At 42.9% G+C, this 23741-nt stretch overlaps 1 protein-coding gene across 1 annotated transcript; it reads right to left on the bottom strand.

Annotated features, from left to right (window-relative positions):
- Window positions 1-1279: 1279 nt before the first annotated feature.
- On the bottom strand, window positions 1280-21806 carry LOC119720832. The gene is made up of 11 exons (XM_038190688.1): window positions 21737-21806; window positions 20589-20824; window positions 15571-15665; window positions 13606-13702; window positions 12881-13475; window positions 11632-11742; window positions 10577-10652; window positions 7024-7169; window positions 5529-5706; window positions 4154-4280; window positions 1280-3797 (listed from the first exon to the last, which is right to left on the bottom strand). The coding sequence occupies exons 2-11, from the start codon at window positions 20718-20720 to the stop codon at window positions 1500-1502; spliced, it is 3855 nt and encodes a 1284-aa protein (XP_038046616.1). The 5' UTR covers window positions 20721-20824; window positions 21737-21806; the 3' UTR covers window positions 1280-1499.
- Window positions 21807-23741: the final 1935 nt, after the last annotated feature.

The following is a 23741-nucleotide window of genomic DNA, read 5'->3' on the forward strand; positions in this document are numbered from 1 at the left end:
GCTTCTAAAACATCGGCACCCGATTTCATAACTCATCGCAACTTACAATGTATCGCAGTGCTGCGACGTGTCGTATCCCTATGCGACATGTCCTGCGATCCATGTCACAAAAAAAAGTTGTAGGTGCGACGCGTAGTAGGTATATTTATAGCACAACTCAGCGACTGTTTTATGTCTTTAGTCAGCGTACAGTAAATAGTCATCTGATATTCAACAAAGAGTGGTCGGATGACTCAGATCTATCAAAATTGTTCAAAACGTAAAACAAAATGGCGGACGTGTGATGCAATGGTTAAGGAAAACAAGTTCCCAGTGGACCGTATCTAGCTACCGGGTACTCTGAAATTTCAACTGCAATATTCCAGGCTAATTCATAATTATTGAATGCATTTTCTATTTACAACTTAACACATATTGTCTCGTCATTATAGTTTCGTTTACGTATTTTTATGGTATAAAACTGGCCAAGAAAAGGACTCTTCTTATTTTGTAATGACCAATAGACACATCGTAACTTGCGACGCGTTAACACATCGCAAGTTTCGTGAAATGGATTATAAAACGAGTTGCGACGTGTTACACCTCATAAGTCGGGTTGCGACCCGTCGCAGCGCTCCGTGAAATCGGGTGCTGAACATGCAGCCAAACAAAGTGAACACTGAACATTCAGGATGCTATACTAATAAAGTGCAAAAAGGGGGGGTGGGCTTGGATGCTTTAACATTGCATGCTTTGTGTGGAACTGAACAAGAGGTCCACAGGGTGCAGTAAGCGTGAATGTTTGGTGGACTGACCCACGTCTACACAATGTTTCCCCTCTCTGAAGAACAGCTTTAGAGGCAGTTTTGAGTGTTATCTGTCACACAATGAAGAGGAATACTCAAGGAAATCATGATAAAAATAAGTTGGGTTGAAAGAGTATTCACAGCACGAGCAAAATAATTTTTTTCCCCCGGTTTTTCTTAACTACACAAAGACAAAGGAATGTCCACACTAGGTATGTAAGGTAGGCCATACGTGTGTGAGTTTGTCTTACAGTCACATGTGGACATTTGAACAAAAGATGTCCACATAATGCAGGTTGTGTCGACTATTAAGTGGACAATTATGTGGACTATTAAGCCGTGTCCACATAATGTTTCGCCCTCTCTGGAAAACAGGTTTAGAGGCATTTGGGGGTTAGGGTGATCATCGCAGAATGAAGAGAAACATTCAAGGAAATCAAAAAACAAATTTGGGGTTGAAAGAGTTTTCACAGTTTAAGTAAAGGTATTTTTTGTACCAAGTTTTCTTCACTACACAAAAACAAAGGAATGTCTACATAAAACAAAAATGGGTGTGCGTTCACAAATTAATCTTATACACACGTACATGTATAAAATACAGATGAAAAAAGTCACCTACATTGTAACTTGGTATTAAGCAAAACCATGTGTGCTTAGCAGCTTCTATGAAGGAGTATATAGGTACATTCATGTATGTATGTTGTTATAATAGCCTCATAGCTCTACCACATCCATGTCATCTCGGACATGATTTGGTATGAGGGACCTCTCTTGTCTTGCACTTGCCTGCTGTCTGAACAAAGGGTTCTTAGGGGAGCAGGGGTACCTCTTGTGTGCTCTGGTCTCTCTGAATGTTGGTGTTAAGTCCTGGTTGTTTGGGATCTTTAAGCATTTCAGAGGTGAGCGGTGCTTGATCTTGAGTGCCTTCTTTCCCGGTGATCGGATGATGGTTGAGGAGGCCAGCTTCAAGGGGGTAAGTGCCTCATTGTGGAGGGCATGAACGGGTGCAAGGTGCTCTGGAATCTGGTCGATGTCCTGACTGCCATCATGATGAACAGGCATCTCCTCTGCATTCTCATACTGGATCACCGTCTCGCTGCTGGCTGGCTTCAGCACATCTTCATCACGTTTCGAATTCTGCAGGCCTCTGGGGATGTCAACCGCTGCTACATGGGACAGAGCCATCTCGTAGGAATCGTTGTGGTCAGGGGATACTATCTTGCGGAAAGCTTTTATTTCTGGAACGCTCGAACCTCCACCAACATTGCACATCCCACTGTCAATGCTGATTGATTTCACAAGCTTGGTCTTCGGCTGGACTCGTGAAGACTCATGCTTACTTGTTTCACCTGGGGTTGGTACAGCAAGTCCTCTCTTTGACGATAACTTCTCAGCTTCCTGGCTGCCTTTGTGCACTGATCTGGACTGCAGGTTTCTCACTGGCGAAATCTGCTGGCACATTGAGTTGAACATGTCAATGTTGGATTTGACATTGCTCAAGTTCAGCGAGGTGTTGCCCATTGGTTTAGCTGACTGCCCAAACCGGTCCCTCTTGGCGATGTGCACCTGAGAGTGATATGACTTCATTGGAGAGGGCAGTGTCGGGCCAGCTCTCCTGGCCGGGGAGTTGACCTGAGAGTCTGACAGACTCTTGTTGAAGATGTGGCCTGTCCTGGCCAGCTTCCAGAAGGCTTTAGTCTCCCTGAACTGGGGGTTGTCTTCGCTGGAGACGCTGCAGGAAGACTCCTCACTGGCGTCCTCCACAGGGGACAACCTCTCCGACAGCATCTTGACCAGACCTTGCGGGATATCCTGGGCCGACTTGATGCCCCGCTCTGATGCTATGCGCTTCTCTACGGCCTCCTGAAGTTTGGCCTCATCAAAGTTGGCAAGATTGTCCAGGGAAAGCCCCTTGCCGCTGTCAACAGACACTGACTTGACCAGTCTTCCAGACTGCCCAGTGGTTTTCAAGCTGTCTAGACTTCCTGTATGTTCATCATTCCCATCAACATTAACTGCACTGTCCAGGCTCAGCATACTACCTGCCTGAGCCAAATATTCATTTGATTCTTTTAACCCATCGATCTCATCATTATCATTACATCTGCTGTGTTGTCCAACAATTTTTGATGTGCCACAATCAACATCCTCAAGCACACTATCGGTAACACGTACTTGTGCATCACCCTCATCAAGCTGAAAGTTGTACTCCAATTCTACTGGACCACGTGTATCTTTTAGTGTCTCATCATTTTGTACAGTTACATCATTAGCATCCTCTGACAGTGCCTGAGCACTAGCCGTCTCATAATCGATCTCCACACTGAACACGGATTTGGTACTATCCATGCTGACTTGAGACAGGACGCTGGACAGGCTCTTCTGACTGACAGACTGCTGCAGCTGTCTGTGTCCTGTGGCTTCAGTGTGACTCTCAAACTTAGATGAATCAGAGGATGTTAAGTCCATTATCATGTCTGATCTAAGGGATCCCGTGTCTTTTTTGTGAAGTTGTGCAGACTCAAACCCACAGCTTCCATTTTCTGTGATCTGGCTCACATCTTCATTCATGTCTCTAGAATCCACGTCGCTCTTGGCAAGCCCCTCCCTGCTGCCATCCTCATCTTTGCCAATCGGCCGATTCCATTCGTCTTGCAAACACACATCAGAGACATCGTCGTGAGACGTCTTGGAACACTGACTGGATTTCAGATCAACTACTACAACCTTTGGGGATTCTGAATCATTTGCGCTTGACATTTGGCCTGTGAACTGTGACCTCTGCTCCAGAACTGGGTGAGATATTGCTGGCCGCGGACTGAAGAGAGTCGCCGGGGAGCTTGGCGTCTTCCGTCGTCTTTGTCTTCTCCTTGTGAGTGGCGTCCTCTTCAAGTGGGGTGAGTTGCCGAGAGCCAGGCTGTCTAGTGCAGCTGGATCCTCCTGTGCAGGAGGATTGGCCAAGCGCCAGCCGACTGATTTATCTGGCATGTCGTTGAGCTGAATTGGAGTTGGCTGAATAAAAAAAATTAATAAAACAAAACAAGAATATGAGCCATGGTTGTCGCCAAATCAAAAGTCAATCCAAAGTCAGATCACCACTAAACTTTACAAGTGCCAAGGATGAAAATCAATTCATAACTTTAAAAAACAACAACACTTCTTTCAGTTGAAAGGCCAGTTTGTATATATCTTAGATTATAACCCTCTAAGTTTAGGCCACATGTAATGATTTGAAAGAGGCTGAGCTTCAGTAGTAAATCAAAAAAAATCATGCAGAACCAGGAGTTCCAAATAGGCAGATCTGACAAGGCATTGTTGCAGGAATTCACGCTGCTTTCATGTAATTCAAACAACTCTGCTCTCCTTACCTGTGTGCGAGTATGTCTGTGGCCGAGCTTCTTCTTTATAGATTGGTAGACACTGCCCGATTTGGGAGTGTAACTTGAGTAAACTGATTTTGGAGTACTGACATCTGCATGTAATGCACCAGAGCGTCTGTAGAAATGAGAGAAAAATAAGCACAGTGCAACATACATGAACATTTTTTTTTAAAATAAAGAACAATGACCCTGGCACAAGTGCCTGTGTATAGTAAAACAAAATTACCAATTACTGTAAGGGAAGGGTGCAAAATTAAACAAGTGGTACATGTAGCTCGAGGTTAAAGGTACAGTCCGTCATTTGCAGCTATCCAAAAAGTAACTGACAAAATTATTGTTGAAAAGCATACTTGGTTAGATAGTAATGGCACTAAACACCCTGTGAAATCATTCTTTTGGCATGCTGTCATTTTGAAGAAATCATTGAAAGAAGGTCATTCCCAAAGATGCGTCTAGATGTAATAGGGCCCCTTAATTGAGTCCTATGGCTACTGGTCCTCGACGAGTATAATTTTCTGGCCCCTTAATTGGGCCCTGTGTTTTCTTACCCCTTAATTGGGCTAATATTGCCTCACCCCCGCAACTTTTTATTTTTTCCTTTTAAGTTTTATCTTAGTTTAGGCTCACACCTGCAAGAGTATTGTTTATATGTCAGAAAGACCCCCTTCTTGAAAGTGGAGTGACCCCTGGACATGAGGGTGCAGTGGTTTGGGTGGTGTGGTCCAGCATGCTTTAGTGCTGTACCATCTACTATCAATTCCAACCGCCCTGTTTCTTGTCTCTCTCTTTCAGCTCGCCAACAATCCAAGGATTTTTGAATCCCCTACCCCCATTACATAAAGACGCATTTTTGGAAATTTCCATTAGTATTTCGTCTTTAATTTGGCGAAGCCGTGAACTGGTGTGCGCGAAAGTTGTTACGACACACCACGCTTGCTATGATTCGTCAGTTCAACGCGCGACATCAATTAGCTGCAATCAGCTGAATAAGAACGTGTCCCGGACGCTGATTTCGGGCGCAATTCAAAACATGACTCAGCAACTTTTGAAATGAAGAATAGAATATTGTTTTTCTCGGAATATACAGCATTCACTGAGCTGAAACTTCATCAGGTCAGTTGTTAAGCATCCTTAAATGCACAAAATGACAAATGATGTACTGTACTCAACTTATAAGGTATCCCATAGAACCCTGTAAAGCATCGTAGAACTGAGGAGAACCTCAAGTTACAGCCTGATGTTTACATTTGCATTCTACCCTAATATAAGAGTTTTCTTGACGAATCGTCTTTGATGGATACCATAATTGAGCACAAATGTACCACATTTGTTCCAGAAAGATACATCATAAGGAAGACCCTACCTCTTGTACTTTCTGCTGCTGAGAGGGTTGAGTTTACCCAGCTTCTTCCCAGGTGTAGCGCCCACAATGCCTTCCTTCCCCGGCGGAGTGGCACAGAAAGTTGTGAAAGATTCGTCTGCAAATTTGATGGATGGGGTCTGGAACTTGAAGACCGTTGCTCCGTCTTCTGTTACTGCATCTGTCATTGGGGGGAAAAGTACAAGGAGTTTATTGGGTGAATTTAGTCCTCGGTGCATTGATAATCCTTAGATGAATGCATTTAAAAGTAACATGTACATGTACAGTCATGGTAACTTTACTTGGAGCACCACAAACAACCTCCTTCCTTAGAATATGTTGCATTCCGGTTCAGGCATTTCATGTACATGTAGAGAATAGGGGTGCCCACAGCAACTTGACCACAAAAGAGCCTTGGCTCGTACCCACCACCCCAAACAGGGTGCTGGGAAGGGCTAATCTCTTTCACAAAATTTTGTGAAGGAAGCACTGACGTTGCAAAGTACTGTGGCTAGCTTAATTAATACTTAATCAATGGACGCAAGTTCAATTGTTCAAACAAATTCTATCCAATGAGGGTTCCAAGAAATTACGTAATGCATCCTGAAGAAATTATATGTAGCCCTTCCCAGCGTTTTGTTTGGGCGGTCAGTACGAGCGAAAAAAGATCTATGGATGGGAGGGTGTGCCGTGTTACGGATCCTCTCCCATATGTTTTCCCAGTATCAACATGACAAATCATTTTTTTCAAATTATGAGCTTTGTTTTGTATGAAATAGAAAGGAATCAAAGGTTGCTTCACACAAATAAATAATTGACAAAAAATAATACTCCCTCACACATATCCCGTCTTCCCCCAACAAAAAATGAATCATAACAAAAGTTCAGATGCTGAGGGTATAGCCTCCTTAGTCTCTTACAGTTTCCTGACGAAGGGCAGAGCATACTGTCCGAAACGTTCAGTTTCCCCCGGTTCTTTTCAGAATCTCACAAACTCACAAAAGAGATTTGTTTATACATGGTGCAACAGCAAACACAATCTTATTGCTATCTTCACCATGCAAACCTTCAAACCTTATCTTTTACACTTCAAAAGCCTCAAAAACTTGAAATTATAACAAATCATAATGCCATGAATGCTACTACAGTGAAATCTCGATAAGTCAAACTCTGATAACTCAAAACAACTGTTCCTCTGATAACTCAAAACAACTGTTAAGTCGAACAAAGAATCCATTGCCTTCAGTAGTATAACAATGATATTCAACCCTGCTTAACTGAAAACTCTGCTTAAGTCAAATTTTGACCCTGTTCCCTTGAAGTTGAGGTTTGACTATCAAGATTTCACTGTATGTGGACCTACCAAAACTCTAAAATGCTCAAGGGTCTAAATAGGTAACAGGGAATTTTGATTGGACATACCCGGGTACATGTACATGTACATGTACATGTAGGAGGATTAAAATGAATCGCTGATGAACTCATTACTTTGACCTACCGACTTCTCCTAAGGCGGGTCTACTGGGTCTGAGTGGTGTGATGGGGGAATCAGTCAATGTCATCCCCTGTCGTCCTTCCCTGTGCAGGCTCAGGCCAGGCTTGCTGTACTGTGGGTCTGTAGTCATCTGGTGTAGCATTGCTTTCCTGTGAATTGAAATAAATAGGATTAAAACATGATACGGTGCCAATCAGATGTTAACAAGGGCTGCTAAACAATACACATGTACAACCTATTAAACAGTTCATGCCGGGATTATTTTGACAAGAACGGAACAAGGCAGCGAGGCCCAGGATCTATTTTCACTCGACCTCAAGCAAGGCGTGTTGAAGCCATCACCCTCGGGCAGCACACTCATATTTCCGGCCTCGCTCCCTGCATGTTTATCTGTCATCCGTTCCGAATACCGCAAAACTGTTGCGTGTATACACGGCCTCCGGTGGGAACTGGTTAATCCCCACTTCCCCCTTTACCAATGTTTTATCTACATTATGTAACAGAGAGGATCTTGTCAAATTAAACACAAAGGTTTGAACCTACATGTACTGCAGTGTACCTCCGGGATACTGTACCAGTGCTCTACCACATGAGCTCCTAATCTAGCCCGATGTTGGCAGTTCCCCGATTTGTCAACAGGTCTTTGTTCAAGGGGAGCTAGTAAGAAGTCTTAAGAGAGCGTCTCAAAAGTCGGAACGGGAACGTTCCGTTGGACCGTTCCATTGGACAGTTCCAGCGTTGGAATGGTCTGTGTGCCCGTCGGAACGGCGAGCGTTCCGTTGGACCGTTCCACCATTCCAGTGGAACGGTCCTTTGGACCATTCCGCTGGGCACATGTGCCCGTCGGAACGTTCCGCTGGGAACGCGAACGGTCCAGATGGGATATCCGTAATTGGGTATCATGTGCCCATCTTAATAGATTTTCTTTCGTTTGAGATGACGATGAGGTAAGTTGTTGAAATAGATAAGTTAGGCCTAATGTTATAAATTTGCAGTGAAAAAAAGTTAACAGTAATCTAGGGTTCGATTCAATAAAACATGAGACCCAAACAGGAAAAAAGTTTGCTTCTGTGACACATCTTCAGTAACAGTAAGATTCGCGCGCGACTGCAACTGGAGCCTTTTTCAGTCATTTTCCTGGGAAGGACATGTACGCGCGCGTGAACAGTACATGTACACGCATTCACACTGCACGTCCCAGCTGTATACGTAGCATGTTGTACATGTACATAGGTATACCATGTAAACAAACACGTACACACCCACACACCCACACAAAGATGCACGATCTCAACCAATGTTGATGAGTACCAGCTCGCTTGGTTGGAAACCGTCATATCTGCACTTCGGCGAGTATTATTTCCTCTAGCAGAACGTTCCGGCGGACCATTCCGATGGAGAGTTCCGCCGGGCACATATGCCAGGAAAAGTATGGAACGGTCCGACGGAACGGTCCAACGGAACGGTCCAACGGAACGGCAGCTGTGCCCAGCGGAACGCCCGGCGTTCCGTTGGACCGTTCCAATGGAACGGCCAGTGTGCCCAGCGGAACGTCCCGACCGTTCCGACTTTTGAGATGCTCCCTAAAGGAAAGGTAGAGTAGATCATTTGCAGCTATCCGAAAAGTAACTGATGAAATTACTGTTAAAAAGCTTTCTTGGTTAAAGTAATGACACTAAACTCCCTGTGAAATTATTCCTTCTGGCATGCTGTCATTTTGAAGACTAAAAGAGATCATTTTGAAAGATGAGTCAAGTGATGCATTTTTGGAAATTTCTGTTAGTTGTTGGTTTGTAATTGGGGGAATCCGTGAATATTGGCAGTGTTGTAGTCGAGTACCTTTTTCCGAGTACCAAGTACTGCTGAGTACTTTGGTTGCCGAGTACGAGTACGAGTTCTTGTTCCTCCGAGTACAAGAACGGGTCTCCGAGAACGAGTACTTGTACTTCCGAGTACGAGTACTTGTACTTCCGAGTACGAGTACTCGCATTTCCGAATACGGCCATACGGCAAATGGTTCATTGTGCGTAACTGGCCAAGGCCTAGTCAGGCAATTATACAGACCCACTCACGGCTAGCTGTTAAATGTGTTTGCCCGGACGTACACAGAGGAAAATCAGGAATTTTCGATTTCTCCACAAGCCAATCAACCATTTCAAACTGAAAGTCGATAAAATAAGGCCATGGTAATTAAAGCTGTATACCATTTTTCCCTGAGTACTGCTATTCGAGTATGAGTACTAACCGCCCCCAATGCTACAAAATACCATTGAGTAGTAACCTGTAGTATTAATTTCTTTCCATACAAGTGTGCACAGCACATTTAGTATTCTGTGGTATTTGGTACTTGACCCCCAACCAGCCCTTTGGGGGTTAGGGTTAATGATCGAGTACAATTTCGACATGTTGAGTACGAGTACTTTGCTGCCCGAGTACCGTCATTTCGAGTACGAGTACTTTGACATTCGAGTACGAGTATGAGTACTCCAAAAAAAGTACTCAAGTACCGAGTACGAGTACTACAACACTGAATATTGGGTGCGCGCAAGCGTTGATACGACGCACACGCGGGCGCGGTTGCTATTACTCGTCGGTTCAGTACGTGACATCGCGTAGCTGCAATCGGCTGAATGAGAACATGTTCCGGATACTGATTTTGGGCGCAATTCAAAATTATATAACTCGGCAACTTTTGAATTGAAACTGAGATGCTAGAATATTGTTTTTTCGAAAATACAGCATTCACAGCTAGCTACAACTTCATCAGGTTAGTTGTTAAGCATAAGCACCAATCTTTAGATTTTGAGCACTTTTGTTGCTTCAAACGAAACAAATGCACAAATGATCTACTCTACCTTTAAACCTGTATATATGCCATGTAGCCAGGTACATGTATCTAGCCCAAAAGTCATTTTGCTAGCAACATTAGCAATGCTGCAGAGAGAACTTTTGTTTGATCAATGAATTAATATCCTGTTGGAAAGTATCAACTATGAACTTGTGGGCAATGCTACATGAAACGAACCCCAACCCTCCCTGATCCTTCACAATCCACCAGCAGGATTTGTTGGTTTGGAAGATTTTGGAGTATTTATGGAGGGAGAACCCAGTGATATTACTTTTACGAATGCCCCTTGAAAGTCACAGAGAATAATTTGCAATTGCAGAATTTAAGAAGATCCAAAAAGTTTCCTGATGAAAATACCAAGGGAGCTGCAGTTAATGTACAGTAGCTATAGGTTCCTATTTTTTTATGAGTTTAAAAAACACTGATATGTTCATTGATGATATGTAACATCTGGGGCCAATTTCATAGAGCTGCTTATGCACAAAATTTGCTTAAGCACAAAAAAGTCTTGCTTAATAAAATCAGGTTACCAGCCAAAACTCCATGGGATTGTTATGCTAAGTAACCGACAGCTAAATGCCAGTCACAAGCAGTGTACATCGCATGGAGTTTTGGCGGGTAACCTGATTTTACTAAGCAATGTTTTTTTTGTGCTGAAGCAAATTTTATGCTTAAGCAGCTCTAGGAAATTGTCCGCTGGTCTCTTACCGTTTTGCTGATGAAAATGTTCCTAAATCCTCACTAGCTTTCCTCTTGCTGGATCTGAGTATTCTGGGTGTCTCACCTGGATGAGCATGAACATAATGCACACAAGAAAAAGCTCTTACGTATGTGAACTAAAAAGATTTCTTGGTAGTAAACAGGCCTCGCAAAATTTTTAAAAGTGAAGTTGCCCTTGGGGCAGGGGTGCTTGAAATCTGGTTGTCCGAATTTTATTTTCAGTTGTCCAATAAAGAACTTTTAATATTGCCCCAAACTGAAGGCCAAATCCTAAGAATGTACATGCATGGCTGCTTTACCTGAAGTGGCTCAGGGCTGACGTCCCGGGACAACCAGAATATTTTGTACTCGGCTGCTGTGCTATCACCATTTTGCAAGCGTGCGTGGGCGGCAGTGGCTGACCGTGGCTGCGTGCGTGTGTACGGTACCCGCACTCTGCGCCACACTTGTACATGGTGTACAGTGGTCCAGTCATAATATTATTGGAAACACACGTACACAAAGGATTGCATTCGCTGCCTATTCACATTACGTATGCAAAACGTTGCTGCATGATGTACATGTAGCCGGACCGTACGTACAGATTGAGATTGACCGCTGTTCTGTTTTGGCTGGTACCCATTATTCATCAAATGGTGATAACGCAGCAGCTGAGTCAAAATGCCGATATTATCCTAATAATTGTTCAACGCTGTGCCAATATATGGGATTCTGGCACTTTCGAAAATCCCAGCATAGACTAAAATAAAGTGTACAAATGTGTGAGTATAGTTGGTGAAAAAAAGTGGCTGCCCGTCGGGCTAGCAACCTTGAACTTTTGTTTGTCCGACAAAATATTTTGGTTGTCCCTGGACGTCGGGCAGCCGATTTCGCGAGACCTGCAGTAACTAGTAAGGTTTTGTTTTTCAGAGGTTAAAAGTTGTTCACCTTGACTTGGAGTCTGAAAAATCAAATTGTCTCTACAACACACGATGGGAGTTACGGTATTATGAGCACTTTTTAATCGGAAGTGATACAAGTTTAACACATTTGATAGTACTTACCAAGGAATGATGGATTCTCGATGACCTCATCTGCAGCTGGGGTCATGTTGACTGCACTACCAGCACCTGACTTCAGAATACCAAGGCTGTGACCGATGCCACTCATTATACCTGTACACAGTGAGGTAGTACCGTATGTGTGTAAGTTTGTGATCTACATGCAATACATGCATGATTAGTTAATGGGGGGTGTAAGGGTTCTTGGGCACTAGCTATGGGATAATGCGTCAACAAAGGCGGCAGTCACCCACTAATAAGTGTGCTCTAAATAGTGGGACCTTACAACATACTTTTAATAAGGGAACTAATGTGTGCTTGGCCAGTTTTAAACACTATGTTTAAGACTGGTTGGAGTCTGGATGCTGATAAGTACCCTCGCCGAATCCATTCATAAATACCTTTTCGGTCAAAAATATGTTTTCGGTCAAAAAAATCTAAACTTTTCTGTCTAAAAGTCAAAACAAGTAAAAAACTTTAAATTTCCAACAATTTTGTTCAACAATTTCACTTCATGTTTTTCGAAACACCCCTCTAGCTAAAATTACGGTATATCCCTCGTACGTAGATTATATGTAGATTGGCGCAGAACGCAGGTGTGCCGTTGTATTGTGAATTTAGGACTATGAAATACCGACTCACTGGTAGTATTGCGCATGCCTAGGTGAGGATTGTAACCGTTCAACCAATAAAAAAGTAAAAAGCACCGGATTTTATAGAGTCAAAATTTCATGCGACACTGGGAAAGTGTTTAAAACCAGCCAGCCATGTCTTTATCAACCGTTTAAAACTGGCCACGTGATGGGCTCTAGACCAATGGGACTAGGTAAACTTTCTTAATTTATGAATGGCAAATTAAACTAATAACTTTTACTCAGCTAATTTGGTACTGCACCTACGCTTGCAAAATTATGCAATAAAATGCACAAATTAAATGACTTTAGCATCCAAGCAACCAACATAAGTACCAATTTCAGGGATAACATGTGTTGAACTGGAATAAGACATACCTGCATACCGTATGGTATGTCTTATTAAATGAAAGCAAAAAAGGCACATGTGGCTGTGTTTGACACCCTTAGTTCTACGTCAATGTCTGTAAAACTTAACCTGCAATATGTTGGACGTCCAGATTTACAAGGGAATTTGATATCAGCTTTTACTCACAACATTCCCTGTAAGTATTCAACATCTCAAACCCAGTTAGTGACCCTTAAGTCCTATGTATTCTCTCTCCCTGTTATCATCCCACCTTGTATCGGTCCACTTCGCCGCCGTCTCCTGTTCTTTTTCCTCTCCTCCAGGGCTCCTTCCCCGCTTTTGTCCAGCTCATCCTCTGATGTCAGCCTGTCTGTCAGCAGATCGCAGCTGGATCGGTTCCCAAAGCTCTCCACTCTCTCTGCCACAGCGTCTGGCACCATTCCAATGTCATCGGCGTTCTCAATCAGGTGCCTGATGACGGCAGTCTGTAATCGCAGGAGCTTCTCGGTGGCAGAGGTTCCCCCGCTCTTATCCGCCTTGAGGCCACCCATGAGGTTGGGCGTCATGACCAGGGCCAGGTTGGAGGCGTCCATCCTGTTGCTGGAGACACTGCCGGCCACCTGCTTCAGGAACTGCATGGCGTAGCGCAGCGTGTGGTAGTACGTGGCTGGCAGGGTCAGACACAGAAGCTGGGTGGTGTAATGGACCTCCTGGGCAGTCAGGAGCTGCTGGCACTTGAGAAGTGCCTCGGCTAGCTTGCCGCTAAGGAGGGGCTCAGGCAGCTCACGGAAGAAGAGCTTGAACAGGCCTGCCACGTCATGAACGTGGGCATCGGTGGGAATGGGACCCTCATTCTCTATAATGTGCTGGAATATAAAACAAAGGACATGAGATTGATGCACTTGGAGTAGACAAACTCTAAGAAATCAATTTTTTCAAGTGTTTGTGGGGTGTGTACTTGAAAACATTTCATTAGTAACACATAGTGTGTTTCACCTGTAAATCTTTTTGCCTTGCCCTGGAGCCTGGCTTTCGGAATAATCCCTCACAATCAATGTTGTCCTGAAGGAATTGTACACAGTCCACCAGGAATCTGAAAAGGAAAATGTACTCTGTAATAATGACAACTCCATGACTTTTTTATATGGTTTATTATATATGCAAAATGTTAGACCGTCATAAGGCTAGTAATTACAATAATAGAAGCCAGTAAGGCCGAGTAAAGAAGTGAAATAGTTCTTGCCCAGTATTTTGAAAAAATGAGGGAGGCAGAGGTTTTATTTGTTGTGTTTTTTTTGTTATTGTTCCCAAAAAAGCACATTTTCCAAGATGAACTCTTTTGCTGAAATGTGTGTTCAAAGGAGCCGTAACCTAGCTTTCCTACATAAAAAGACAACATAATTGACAATATTTGCAAAATATATTGCAAAGGTATGAATTATATAAAAAAAAAATTAAGAGAGAAACTGGTTTATTATTTTTATTTGGCCTAACAATATACTAGTATGCGACCAAAGAGTAAGGAGAGGCCATTTTGCCAGTGCATATAATGGGAAAGCGTTTACAACTCCACAGTCAACAGACTGAAACAGTAATATTGCTTTTATTGCAGCACTCAGAGGTTTCATTTGCTCTACAGGCAATTTAAGTTGGATTTTTGTGTGACATGAATGAGGGGTTTTACCCTCCCATTTTCCTCCCAAACCCTTCAAAATCAACAGTTTAAAGGATTTACAAATGTATGCGTACATACACATGTACCTGTAGAAAGGTAGAGCTTAATCACTTTTAACCCTAACCCTCCACGGTATTTTGGCTAGAAACCCTGCCAAACGCAGCAAAACATGCAACACTTGTCTAAGTGAGAAGCCTGACCAGTGCAGCAAGATCCATGAGGCCAAAAGTCTCAAGGCCACACTGCCTCTGAGTCTGTGGCCACCGAATGCAGCAGGATACAACTGTGGCATACATGTACATACAATAAATTCCGGCTAAACCGACATCGTACAACTCGTCAAATCGCTCAAGTCGGCCGTCTGACTAAAGTCCCGATTGTCCGTAATGCATTTCCATTGAATTGTTTTATTTCTAAGCTTATATAAGTCGCCATTTCGCTCAAGTCGTCGTGTTACTCTCGGTCCCCTTTCCATAAAAAGCATTACAAAATCCTTTGTGAAAGTCGGCGTTCAACAATGCACGCATTGGCATCAACTTCCTGTACTGCAGTTGGCAAAGTGTCGAGTGAAAAGTGGTTTCCAGGTTTTGCACGCCCGTGATCGCTGCATGCATCGGTGTCGAAAAAGGGTGTCCTACTGCATACCACCACGCGGCGCTATAGATCCACATCGCATATGCATTTGTGAGCATATCAATACCAGTACCCCCTCTAGGCTGTTTGCATGCACTGTCAATTTTGGGGGTCAACTTATTGAATAACGACTGCTGCAGTCAACGCCTACGTGCAGGTATATACCGGACCAACGCACGTATTTAATTCGTTACTGTGCACCTACATATGTATCGTGGTCTCCACTATCAATACCTCAAACGCGATGATACAATTCGAGGATTAATTTGCTGGATTCAACTCAAGCATTAAGCATGTTAAGGAGATAATCCAGGGTAAATCGAAGCCAATTAGTGCAATGAATCATGTGCGCAAAAGACCATTCATGTACATGTAAGTCGGCAAAATGATGACTTATAGCATATATCGGCATTCGCGTAAGTCGTCACAAATTCTCGGGTCCCGAGAGTGCCGGTTTAGCCGGAGTTTACTGTAGTTCATTTGGATTAGCTCTCATTGTCTAAGAAGTGGCAGTTTCTGCACTGGTGTTGATAGCTGAATGCATCAATGTGCACCAGACTTTTCAAACCTGATGCACTGTGATGTAAGCATTGAGTTCTTGCTCAGTGGTCAGTATTAGAAACATCTCTAGTAAAAAAATTAGTTTGACTTACTTTGGTACTGCGCTACCAGGATAGGCATTCAAAGGGACAGCTGGGATTTCATCAAGAGGACAACCAAACACAGTGGATCTTCCCGCTGACCTTTCCTGTAAACCAGACAGTAATAAAATGGAAACTTCAATATATGAAACATGGTACTTTGAAGAAACAAAATCATTCAAAGAATAGTAATGTCAGGAAGTTTCTTGATTATTCAGGTAGAGTTCAGTGTCCTGACACCACTTTTTAACCTCCATGCGGATTTGTCATTTTAAATTTGTTTTAAAAAAGTGAATTTGGGAGAAGAAAATTTCCATTTTTTGGTTTAAAAAGTAAAGTAGATTTTGTATACAACCACCAGTGGTGGGATTTAAATTCCGATTTTTCAAAATCAGGTTTGAATTGACCTATCACCGTTTGCGAGTTAGCCACGCCCCTTTTCGTCTTAAGATGCACCGTTGGAAATTTCTGTTAGGCCTAGTAGTTCGTTTTTTTATTCGGCGAAGCACGTGCAAGCTTTGGCACGATGCACACGCGTGCACGGTTGCTATAATTCGTCGGATCGGTGCGCGATATCGCGAAGCTGCAATTAGCACAGTGAGAACGTGTCTCGGACGCTGAATTCAGGCCCAATTCAAAACATGATTCAGCAACTTTTGATTTGAAATCGAGATCCTAGAATGTTGTTTTTCTCGAAATATACAGCTGAAGCTGGGCTGAAACTTCATCAGGCTAGTTGTTCAGCACCCTTCTTTAGATTTTGAGCACTTTTGTTGCTTCAAACAAAATGCACAATTTACAAATGATGGACTATATCTTTATCGGTCCAATTGGTTTGACATATTTGAGTTTAGACCTGTAAACGTGACTTCAACATGTTCAATAACAACGCCATCTTCCTGAGTTCAATAACAACGCCACGTTCCCGAGTTGCTTAAAAACACTCAAAATTATATCCGCACACGATCATACGGGCACCCGGATGGCTCGTACGGCTCATATTTTTTTCCCCTCAAATTTCTTGGCAATGCCAGATTCTACACTCGCGTACATTTACAGAACGCTTTATAATTATTTATAGGCATGATACTGCCACGTAAACATTTTTTGCGCGACTCTTGTTACACGACATTGTTATTGACGCCACGTACACTGTACATGACATACGTTTACGGGACTACTTTGAGCAGTGTTGAGTCAAGTTGATTGTCCAGTTGTCCATGTGGTCGGACATCCTCTGAATAATACAGTGGCAATGCAAATGGTGAAATTGAACATGTTGAAGAAATTTGTACGAAGTTCAAACACCTTTAGTTTTAAGTTTGAATTTTTAATGTTGCAATGACATGAACATGATGAATGAATTTTTAGTCTTCTTCTACTTCTAGTTTTAAACTAAACTTGGTTCCGAATAATGGAAAAAATGATGCAACCTGACACCACTTCAGCGGTTGTGTACAAAGTCTACGGAGTCAAAAAAAATTCTAAGTAGGCCTAGTCCGAGTAACTTGGACCCAACTTATCGCCTTTTTTAACATTTGGACATGGTCTGGCGATAGTAGGGTCCAAGCTAATACTGCGAGCTGGACAACACCGTCCCAAAAACCAACATTTTCCAACAAAAAACATCAGATTTCACCTTCAAAGCGGCCTCCAAATTACTAGATATGCCACCTGAGGTACAAGTAGACATCGATGATTAAGATGGTTGTATTGAAGTTTACTTACGATCCGGAAAAAAGTGAAATTTTCCGTTCATTTCGGAGAGTTCCCCTCGCGATCTTGAACACGTTAAATTTCCGATCGTGTTTAATGTTTGAACGACACGATTTCTTCTTCATGCCCAGCGAACATTCGATGGTCCCCGTATCCCGAGTGCGATTCCGTTACCGAGCGCGCGCGATGCATCGATTATGATAATGAGTAGACTGGATCACGTTTGTAAACACATGTGCATTTCTAACGATAATAGGGAGTCGGGAACTAGCGCAGCTTTTATGGCGGATACCAGTTCAAGCTGGTTCCCGATTCTCTTTTACAGTTCAAAATGCACATGTATGTGTTTACAAACGTGACTCATTATCATAATCGATGCATCGCGCGCGCTCGGTAACGGAATCGCACTCGGGATACGGGGACCATCGAATGTACGCTGGGCATGAAGAAGAAATCGCGTCGTTCAAACATTAAACACGATCAGAAATTTAACGCGAGGGGAGCTCTCCGAAATGAACGGAAAATTTCACTTTTTTCCGGATAGTAAGTAAACTTCAGTACAACCATCTTAATCATCGATGTCTACTTGTACCTCAGGTGCATATCTAGTAATTTGGAGGCTGTTTTGAAGGTGAAATCTGATGTTTTTTGTTGGAAAATGTTGGTTTTTGGGACGGTGTTGTCCAGCTCGCGGTATTAGCTTGGACCTTACTATCGCCAGACCATGTCCAAATGTTAAAAAAGGCGATAAGTTGGGTCCAAGTTACTCGGACTAAAGTAGGCCTAGGCCTATTTTCTAATATTACAAATACAAAATTGGAAACGTTTATCAGTCACATACATGACAGATTCACGTCTTATCATCATTTTTGCATGATTCATGATTGATATTTTTTTGATAGTAGATATTTTGCCGGAGGTAATGACGGCAAACTAACGATTACTAAAGGTTTGCCGGTGGCAATCCATATCAACAGAGGGCGCTGTACTCTTTAAAATAGGGCTGAATTATAAGATGTATTAAATTCCCACCAAAAGTTGTGTAGCACGTTCGGTGTAATGGTTAAGCAAAGGCTCTAGCAAGCGGGATGACTCGCGTTCGATTCCGACCGCACCACATTTTAAAGTTTTTTTTTCTCATCCCCAAATAAATAAGAATATTCTTCTTTTATTATTTTAACATGTCTCAAACATTTTTTGCAGAGTATTACATTTTCTTTTTCAGATTTGTGGCTCTGGAGGATTTTTTTTAAAAGGGAAATAAAGTCGGCAGTGTATATTTTGCCGGAGACGGCAAACCTTTAGTAAACGTTAGTTTGCCGGATATGCACTGAACATGCGCAGTTACTGTTTTTTTGTACTTAAACATTTTCCGGTGAAAAGTTTTAGTCTGGCTCCATGCCAAAATTATCGTTGTTACCTTGTATTCACAAGATGAGATTCAGACCATTTTATAATTTCGGACTTTATTTCCCTTTTAAAAAAAATCCTCCAGAGCCACAAATCTGAAAAAGAAAATGTAATAGGCCTGTTGTGCCCATTCTTGAAAATCACGCATTCTCGAGAATGGGCATGCACATTCTCGAGAATGGGCGCGCATTCTTAAGAATGAGCGCCCATTCTTAAGAACGAGCACGCGTTCTTAAGAATGAGCGCTCATTCTTAAGATTGGGTGGGAATATCACGTGCAAAATTTATGAATTTTGCCCAATCTTAACAAACATTGCACGACATAATTATGTTAAATGAATTGTGTAGCGGTTAAAAGGGAAACAATTCATATAAAGAGGAAAGAAAATGTGCTATGCTTCTGTACTCGTATAACTACGATAATTTGAATCAAATTAAACCTGTTATTATTGCTTTTTTCTGTCCACTATGGGAAGTTTTGTAATAACGGAGGACTGGGAACTAGTCTGGGAAGTGCTTTGTTTAGACTAGACAAGTTACAAGTCCCTGCATGTATCATATGCGTGCCACGAAAAAAAAACGAGGTCCAGAAGCTGCCAAAATTACTCTTTTGACTAGATAGAATCCAGCTCTGCGACGTTATGGTGGGATGCGAACAATAAATTGGTGGCAATTTAAATGGGAAATAGCATTAGCACTATGGGATGTCGCAGTATTCATTCTCATTCTTCACATTCTTCATTCTTACGTCCCCCCCCCCCCCCCCCCCCCCCCCCCGCTTTTATTATCCCAAAAATCTGAATTCTTTGCACTAGTATTATTATGTCTCTTATATTTTCCCGGTCCCCCCCCCCCCCCATATCAATACGCCTTTACTTATCATATCCACTCTACTTTTCAGCGCCTTGCGTTGCAACAGTATAATTATTGAGAATCAGTGAACGAGGATTCAGCTAGACTTGCCAAGCGCAGCCGGTGCTCGGCATCGACAAGATCGTTATCTTGTCGCGCATTCTCAAGAATGTGCGCTCAATCTGGAAGAGTTATTTTTTGCCAAGATTGAGCAAGGATCCAGTTGCACATTCTCAAGAATGTGCATGCCCATTCTCGAGAATGCGTGATTTTCAAGAATGGGCACAACAGGCCTACTCTGCAAAAAATGTTTGAGACATGTTAAAATAATAAAAGAAGAATATTCTTATTTATTTGGGGATGAGAAAAAAAAACTTTAAAATGTGGCGCGGTCGGAATTGAATGCGAGTCATCCCGCTTACTAGAGCCTTTGCTTAACCATTACACCAAACGTGCTACTGCTACACAACTTTTGGTGGGAATTTAATACATCTTATAATTCAGCCCTATTTTAAAGAGTACAGCGCCCTCTGTTGATATGGATTGCCGCCGGCAAACCTTTAGTAATCGTTAGTTTGCCGTCATTACCTCCGGCAAAATATCCACTATCATAAAAAGTATCAATAAAGTCCGAAATTATAAAATGGTCTGAATCCCATGTGAATACGAGGTAACAACGATAATTTTGGTATGGAGCCAGATCCCGACTAAGCGTTGTCACCGGAAAATGTTAAGTACAAAAAAACAGTAACTGCGCATGTTCAGTGCATATCCGGCAAACTAACGTTTAGGGCCTACTTCCTACTAGTACTAAAGGTTTGACGTCTCCAGCAAAATATACACTGCCTATCATGCCTATTTTTTTTGATAGGCCAAAACCGCCTAGGCTAGGGCCTATATGAAGAAAAAAGTAGCGTCAGGTTGTAACATTTTTTCCCGATACAGAATATTTCTTAAAAAGAAGACGAAATTACACCTAGGCTAGGGTACGGCCTTTATATTTTTGAGGCCCGTTTTTATGAATGTCGAAAATACACGGCTATTTGACTGACCTTCCCTTGAGCCTGCGTGCATCGTACACTGCTTCTTTTTTCTTTCGGCACTTTGATTCCAAAACTTTTCAGCTCATGTCGTACGACATATTTCAAAGTGTCCCTGTCTTCCACAGCTAACAGGTCCTTCATCTTATCTTACACGTCTTCTTCACGTAAAATAGGATGTACTTTGATTTATAATGCACCCCAAGGCAAAACCCAGAGATGTGTGAACTATGTGGTGTCGACGTCGAGAATGTCGGACACTTCGCCCCATTTCCACGTCGCCCCATGTCACTTCGCCCCTAACCACTTCGCCCCATCCCCACTTCGCCCCATCCCCACATCGCCCCATCCCCACTTCGCCCATCCCCACTTCGCCCCATCCCCACTTCGCCCCATCCCCACTTCGCCCCAGCCGTTACATGTAAAAAAAAATATCTCATCTATTTTTTTGGCTTAAAAAAAAACTATTTCAATAGATTCACTAATTGCTAACCAATGGAAAGAATTAGCCCATCACCAAATGAACAATTCATAACCAACCTCTCAAGCTAGGCTCTCCCCTACCGAGAAAAAAGCTTGAAGTAAAAGATCCAACTTTGTTCCCAACCCGGCTATACCAACCCGTCTCCCACTTATCTGAGAACGACAATACCTTTGACATCCTAATTTCACTCTTGGAGGAACCAATCTCATCAATGAAGTTGTAAGTCTCACATATCAGACAAATTTTGACGGAACATTTTCCTCAAGGCAGTGAGTTCCTTTGAACTCACTGACCCATACCTACGGGATTCTTTTGAATCCAGCGGCTGATGATTTTATTTAAGCCATCATTTCTCTCATCTGTGTCTCGAGCACCTCATCAGAGAGTTTGTATTTTTCCTGAGTTTCTAGAATTGGGAGCATTTATTATCTGGGGTCTTTGGCAGTTTATTTGGTCTGCACCCCTAGCCTTCCCTTTTTTATACTACATGGGGCGAAGTGGGGATGGGGCGAAGTGGGGATGGGGCGAAGCGGGGATGGGGCGAAGTGGGGATGGGGCGAAGCGGAGATGGGGCGATGTGGGGATGGGGCGAAGTGGGGATGGGGCGAAGTGGTTAGGGGCGAAGTGACATGGGGCGACGTGGAAATGGGGCGAAGCGTCCGACACCCGACGTCGAAACTTTCAAACCCACCACATTTTGCAAGTGTTAAGAAATACGTGCAGCTGATTGGTTCGTGAAGTCGATGTCAACATTGGTCAATAGGGGGCGCTGTGTAGGCTTCACGTTAAGTTCCCGGTTTAGTGTGCGCAACGTCGTCTGCATGCTACTGGCCGTACCTTTACCTTGAGGTTTTTAATTTAAATTCGAGGTTTCTGTGTAAACGTTTTTAATGAATAAACAAGTTAAAAACAAGAGTGACGACACCGTTAACGAGTAATAATTATGCCTGCAATTTCCTCTTTTTGTTACCAAACAAATACAGTTAATAAACAAGAAAACCAGCTTGAGGGCGCTATACCAACCTACCTGTGGCGCGCTCTCCTTAAAAGCCAGCTGTTGCACGCAATGCACGAAATGATAACAGAACGAGAGCAACCGTCATCAAATCCTGTGATTTTTAACAAATGCAAGATTCCATTTGCTGTCTTGGAAATGGAGGGCAACCACATCAGGTAATCTAGCATAGTGTAGTCCTCTAAACGTGTCGCATGTCGACTCTTTTCCCCCGACTTTCCTCGACGTGCTGTGTTGCGCATCATGCATGCTAAAACCTCTTTGAATTTGAATCCCATTTTTAATGTCATGTTTGTAGTTTGTTGACATGTCAGACATTGGCTTCAGTTCAGTTTAATGAACATTGCTACTGTATTAAATTCCTATAAATGAAACCTTGTGTCTTCGTATATTCGACATATTTCAAAAGGGTTTAGTAACTTTACTGCGAACTTCAAATTTAATTCCAGCAAAATGACATTGACATGAATTTGCGGGTCTGCTAAAATTATTGTGAACACCTATTCACTTCTTTTCAAATTTGGGTTCGAAACTTTTGCCCAAGGCGCCACAGGAGAAAACTCATGGCTATGTAATTGACTGTTCGTGCCATATGGTTCATCATAGTACATGCATGTACAGGCCTCGATCGACATAAGAAAAAAAGGGGCAGACCACTTTGGCATTTAGTTTTAGTACCGGTATCAAACTTTTTTCATAGTGCTTAGGCCTACAAGCGATATAGTGGGGACATATCCATGTGCAGTGGGGGTCAATATGTAGAGTCAATTCCCAAACAGGATAATTAACTTATGATATTAATTTAATATCCACGGTTTATATATAATTTAATTTAAATAAAGAAGAGAAGATTACAAAAAGGGATTGACACTGATTGTGTTTCTTTGTTTTAATAACATGGTTGTTTTAATATCATGGTTCTCAGAACCAGCGACGATGTTTACATAATAACATGCAAAATCACTGTGTTGTTGAAGCCAAAAAATACGTCTGCTTTCAATTACACGATACATAGCTTTAAAAAATAAGGCTGATTAAACAGAGTATTCACACCATTTTTGGCCCGAATTATTTGCATTGACGCCAGAACCATCACGAAAGTAATACTGCGGCAGAAGCGACATGTGTCAGAGGCTGATGTTTGCTGGCACCGTGACGACACATAGACCTGGAAAGAGGCACAAGAGCAGCTTAAATGGGAGCGCTCAAGTTGGGACTGTTATGGAAGAATGCTGCAGAGGAAGGGACCGGACATGTGGGAGGTTGATGTTGACCGGGGTCTGGAGAACACACAGACCCGGCAGGTGGTACATGAGCTACTAGAACAGGAGCAGTCAAGGTTGGACCAGCGTGAAAGAATGCCGGGGCGAAGGCGACGTGTAGGAGGCATGCTAGCAGGAGGCATTGGAGTTGGATGAACTGGAGTGGTCAGTATGGGATCATCATGCATGAATACTGCGGCAGAGGACGACACTGAGGTGGTTGAGGTTTGCTTGAGCCTGAAAACACACAAACCTGGCAGGAAGCACTGGAGCCACTGGATCAGGAGCAGTCAAGCCTGGACAACCATGGACGAATGCTGCAGGCGGAGGGGATGTGTAGGAGGTTGAGGTTGGCCGGGGACTTGAGGACACACAGACCTGGCAGGAACCCCAAGAGCAGCTGG

This window comes from Patiria miniata, unplaced genomic scaffold (assembly GCF_015706575.1).
Source record: "Patiria miniata isolate m_02_andy unplaced genomic scaffold, ASM1570657v1 HiC_scaffold_13, whole genome shotgun sequence".
Taxonomy (NCBI): domain Eukaryota; kingdom Metazoa; phylum Echinodermata; class Asteroidea; order Valvatida; family Asterinidae; genus Patiria; species Patiria miniata.

Bases quoted from the DNA above. Each gene is read 5' to 3' on its own strand.
- LOC119720832 (XM_038190688.1), bottom strand. From the start codon at position 20,720: ATGAAGGACCTGTTAGCTGTGGAAGACAGGGACACTTTGAAATATGTC. The intron at 15,666-20,588 runs GTCAGTCAAATA...TCTGGTTTACAG, and splicing joins GCACGCAGGCTCAAGGGAAG to GAAAGGTCAGCGGGAAGATC. The intron at 13,703-15,570 runs GTAAGTCAAACT...TTTCCTTTTCAG, and splicing joins CCTGGTAGCGCAGTACCAAA to ATTCCTGGTGGACTGTGTAC.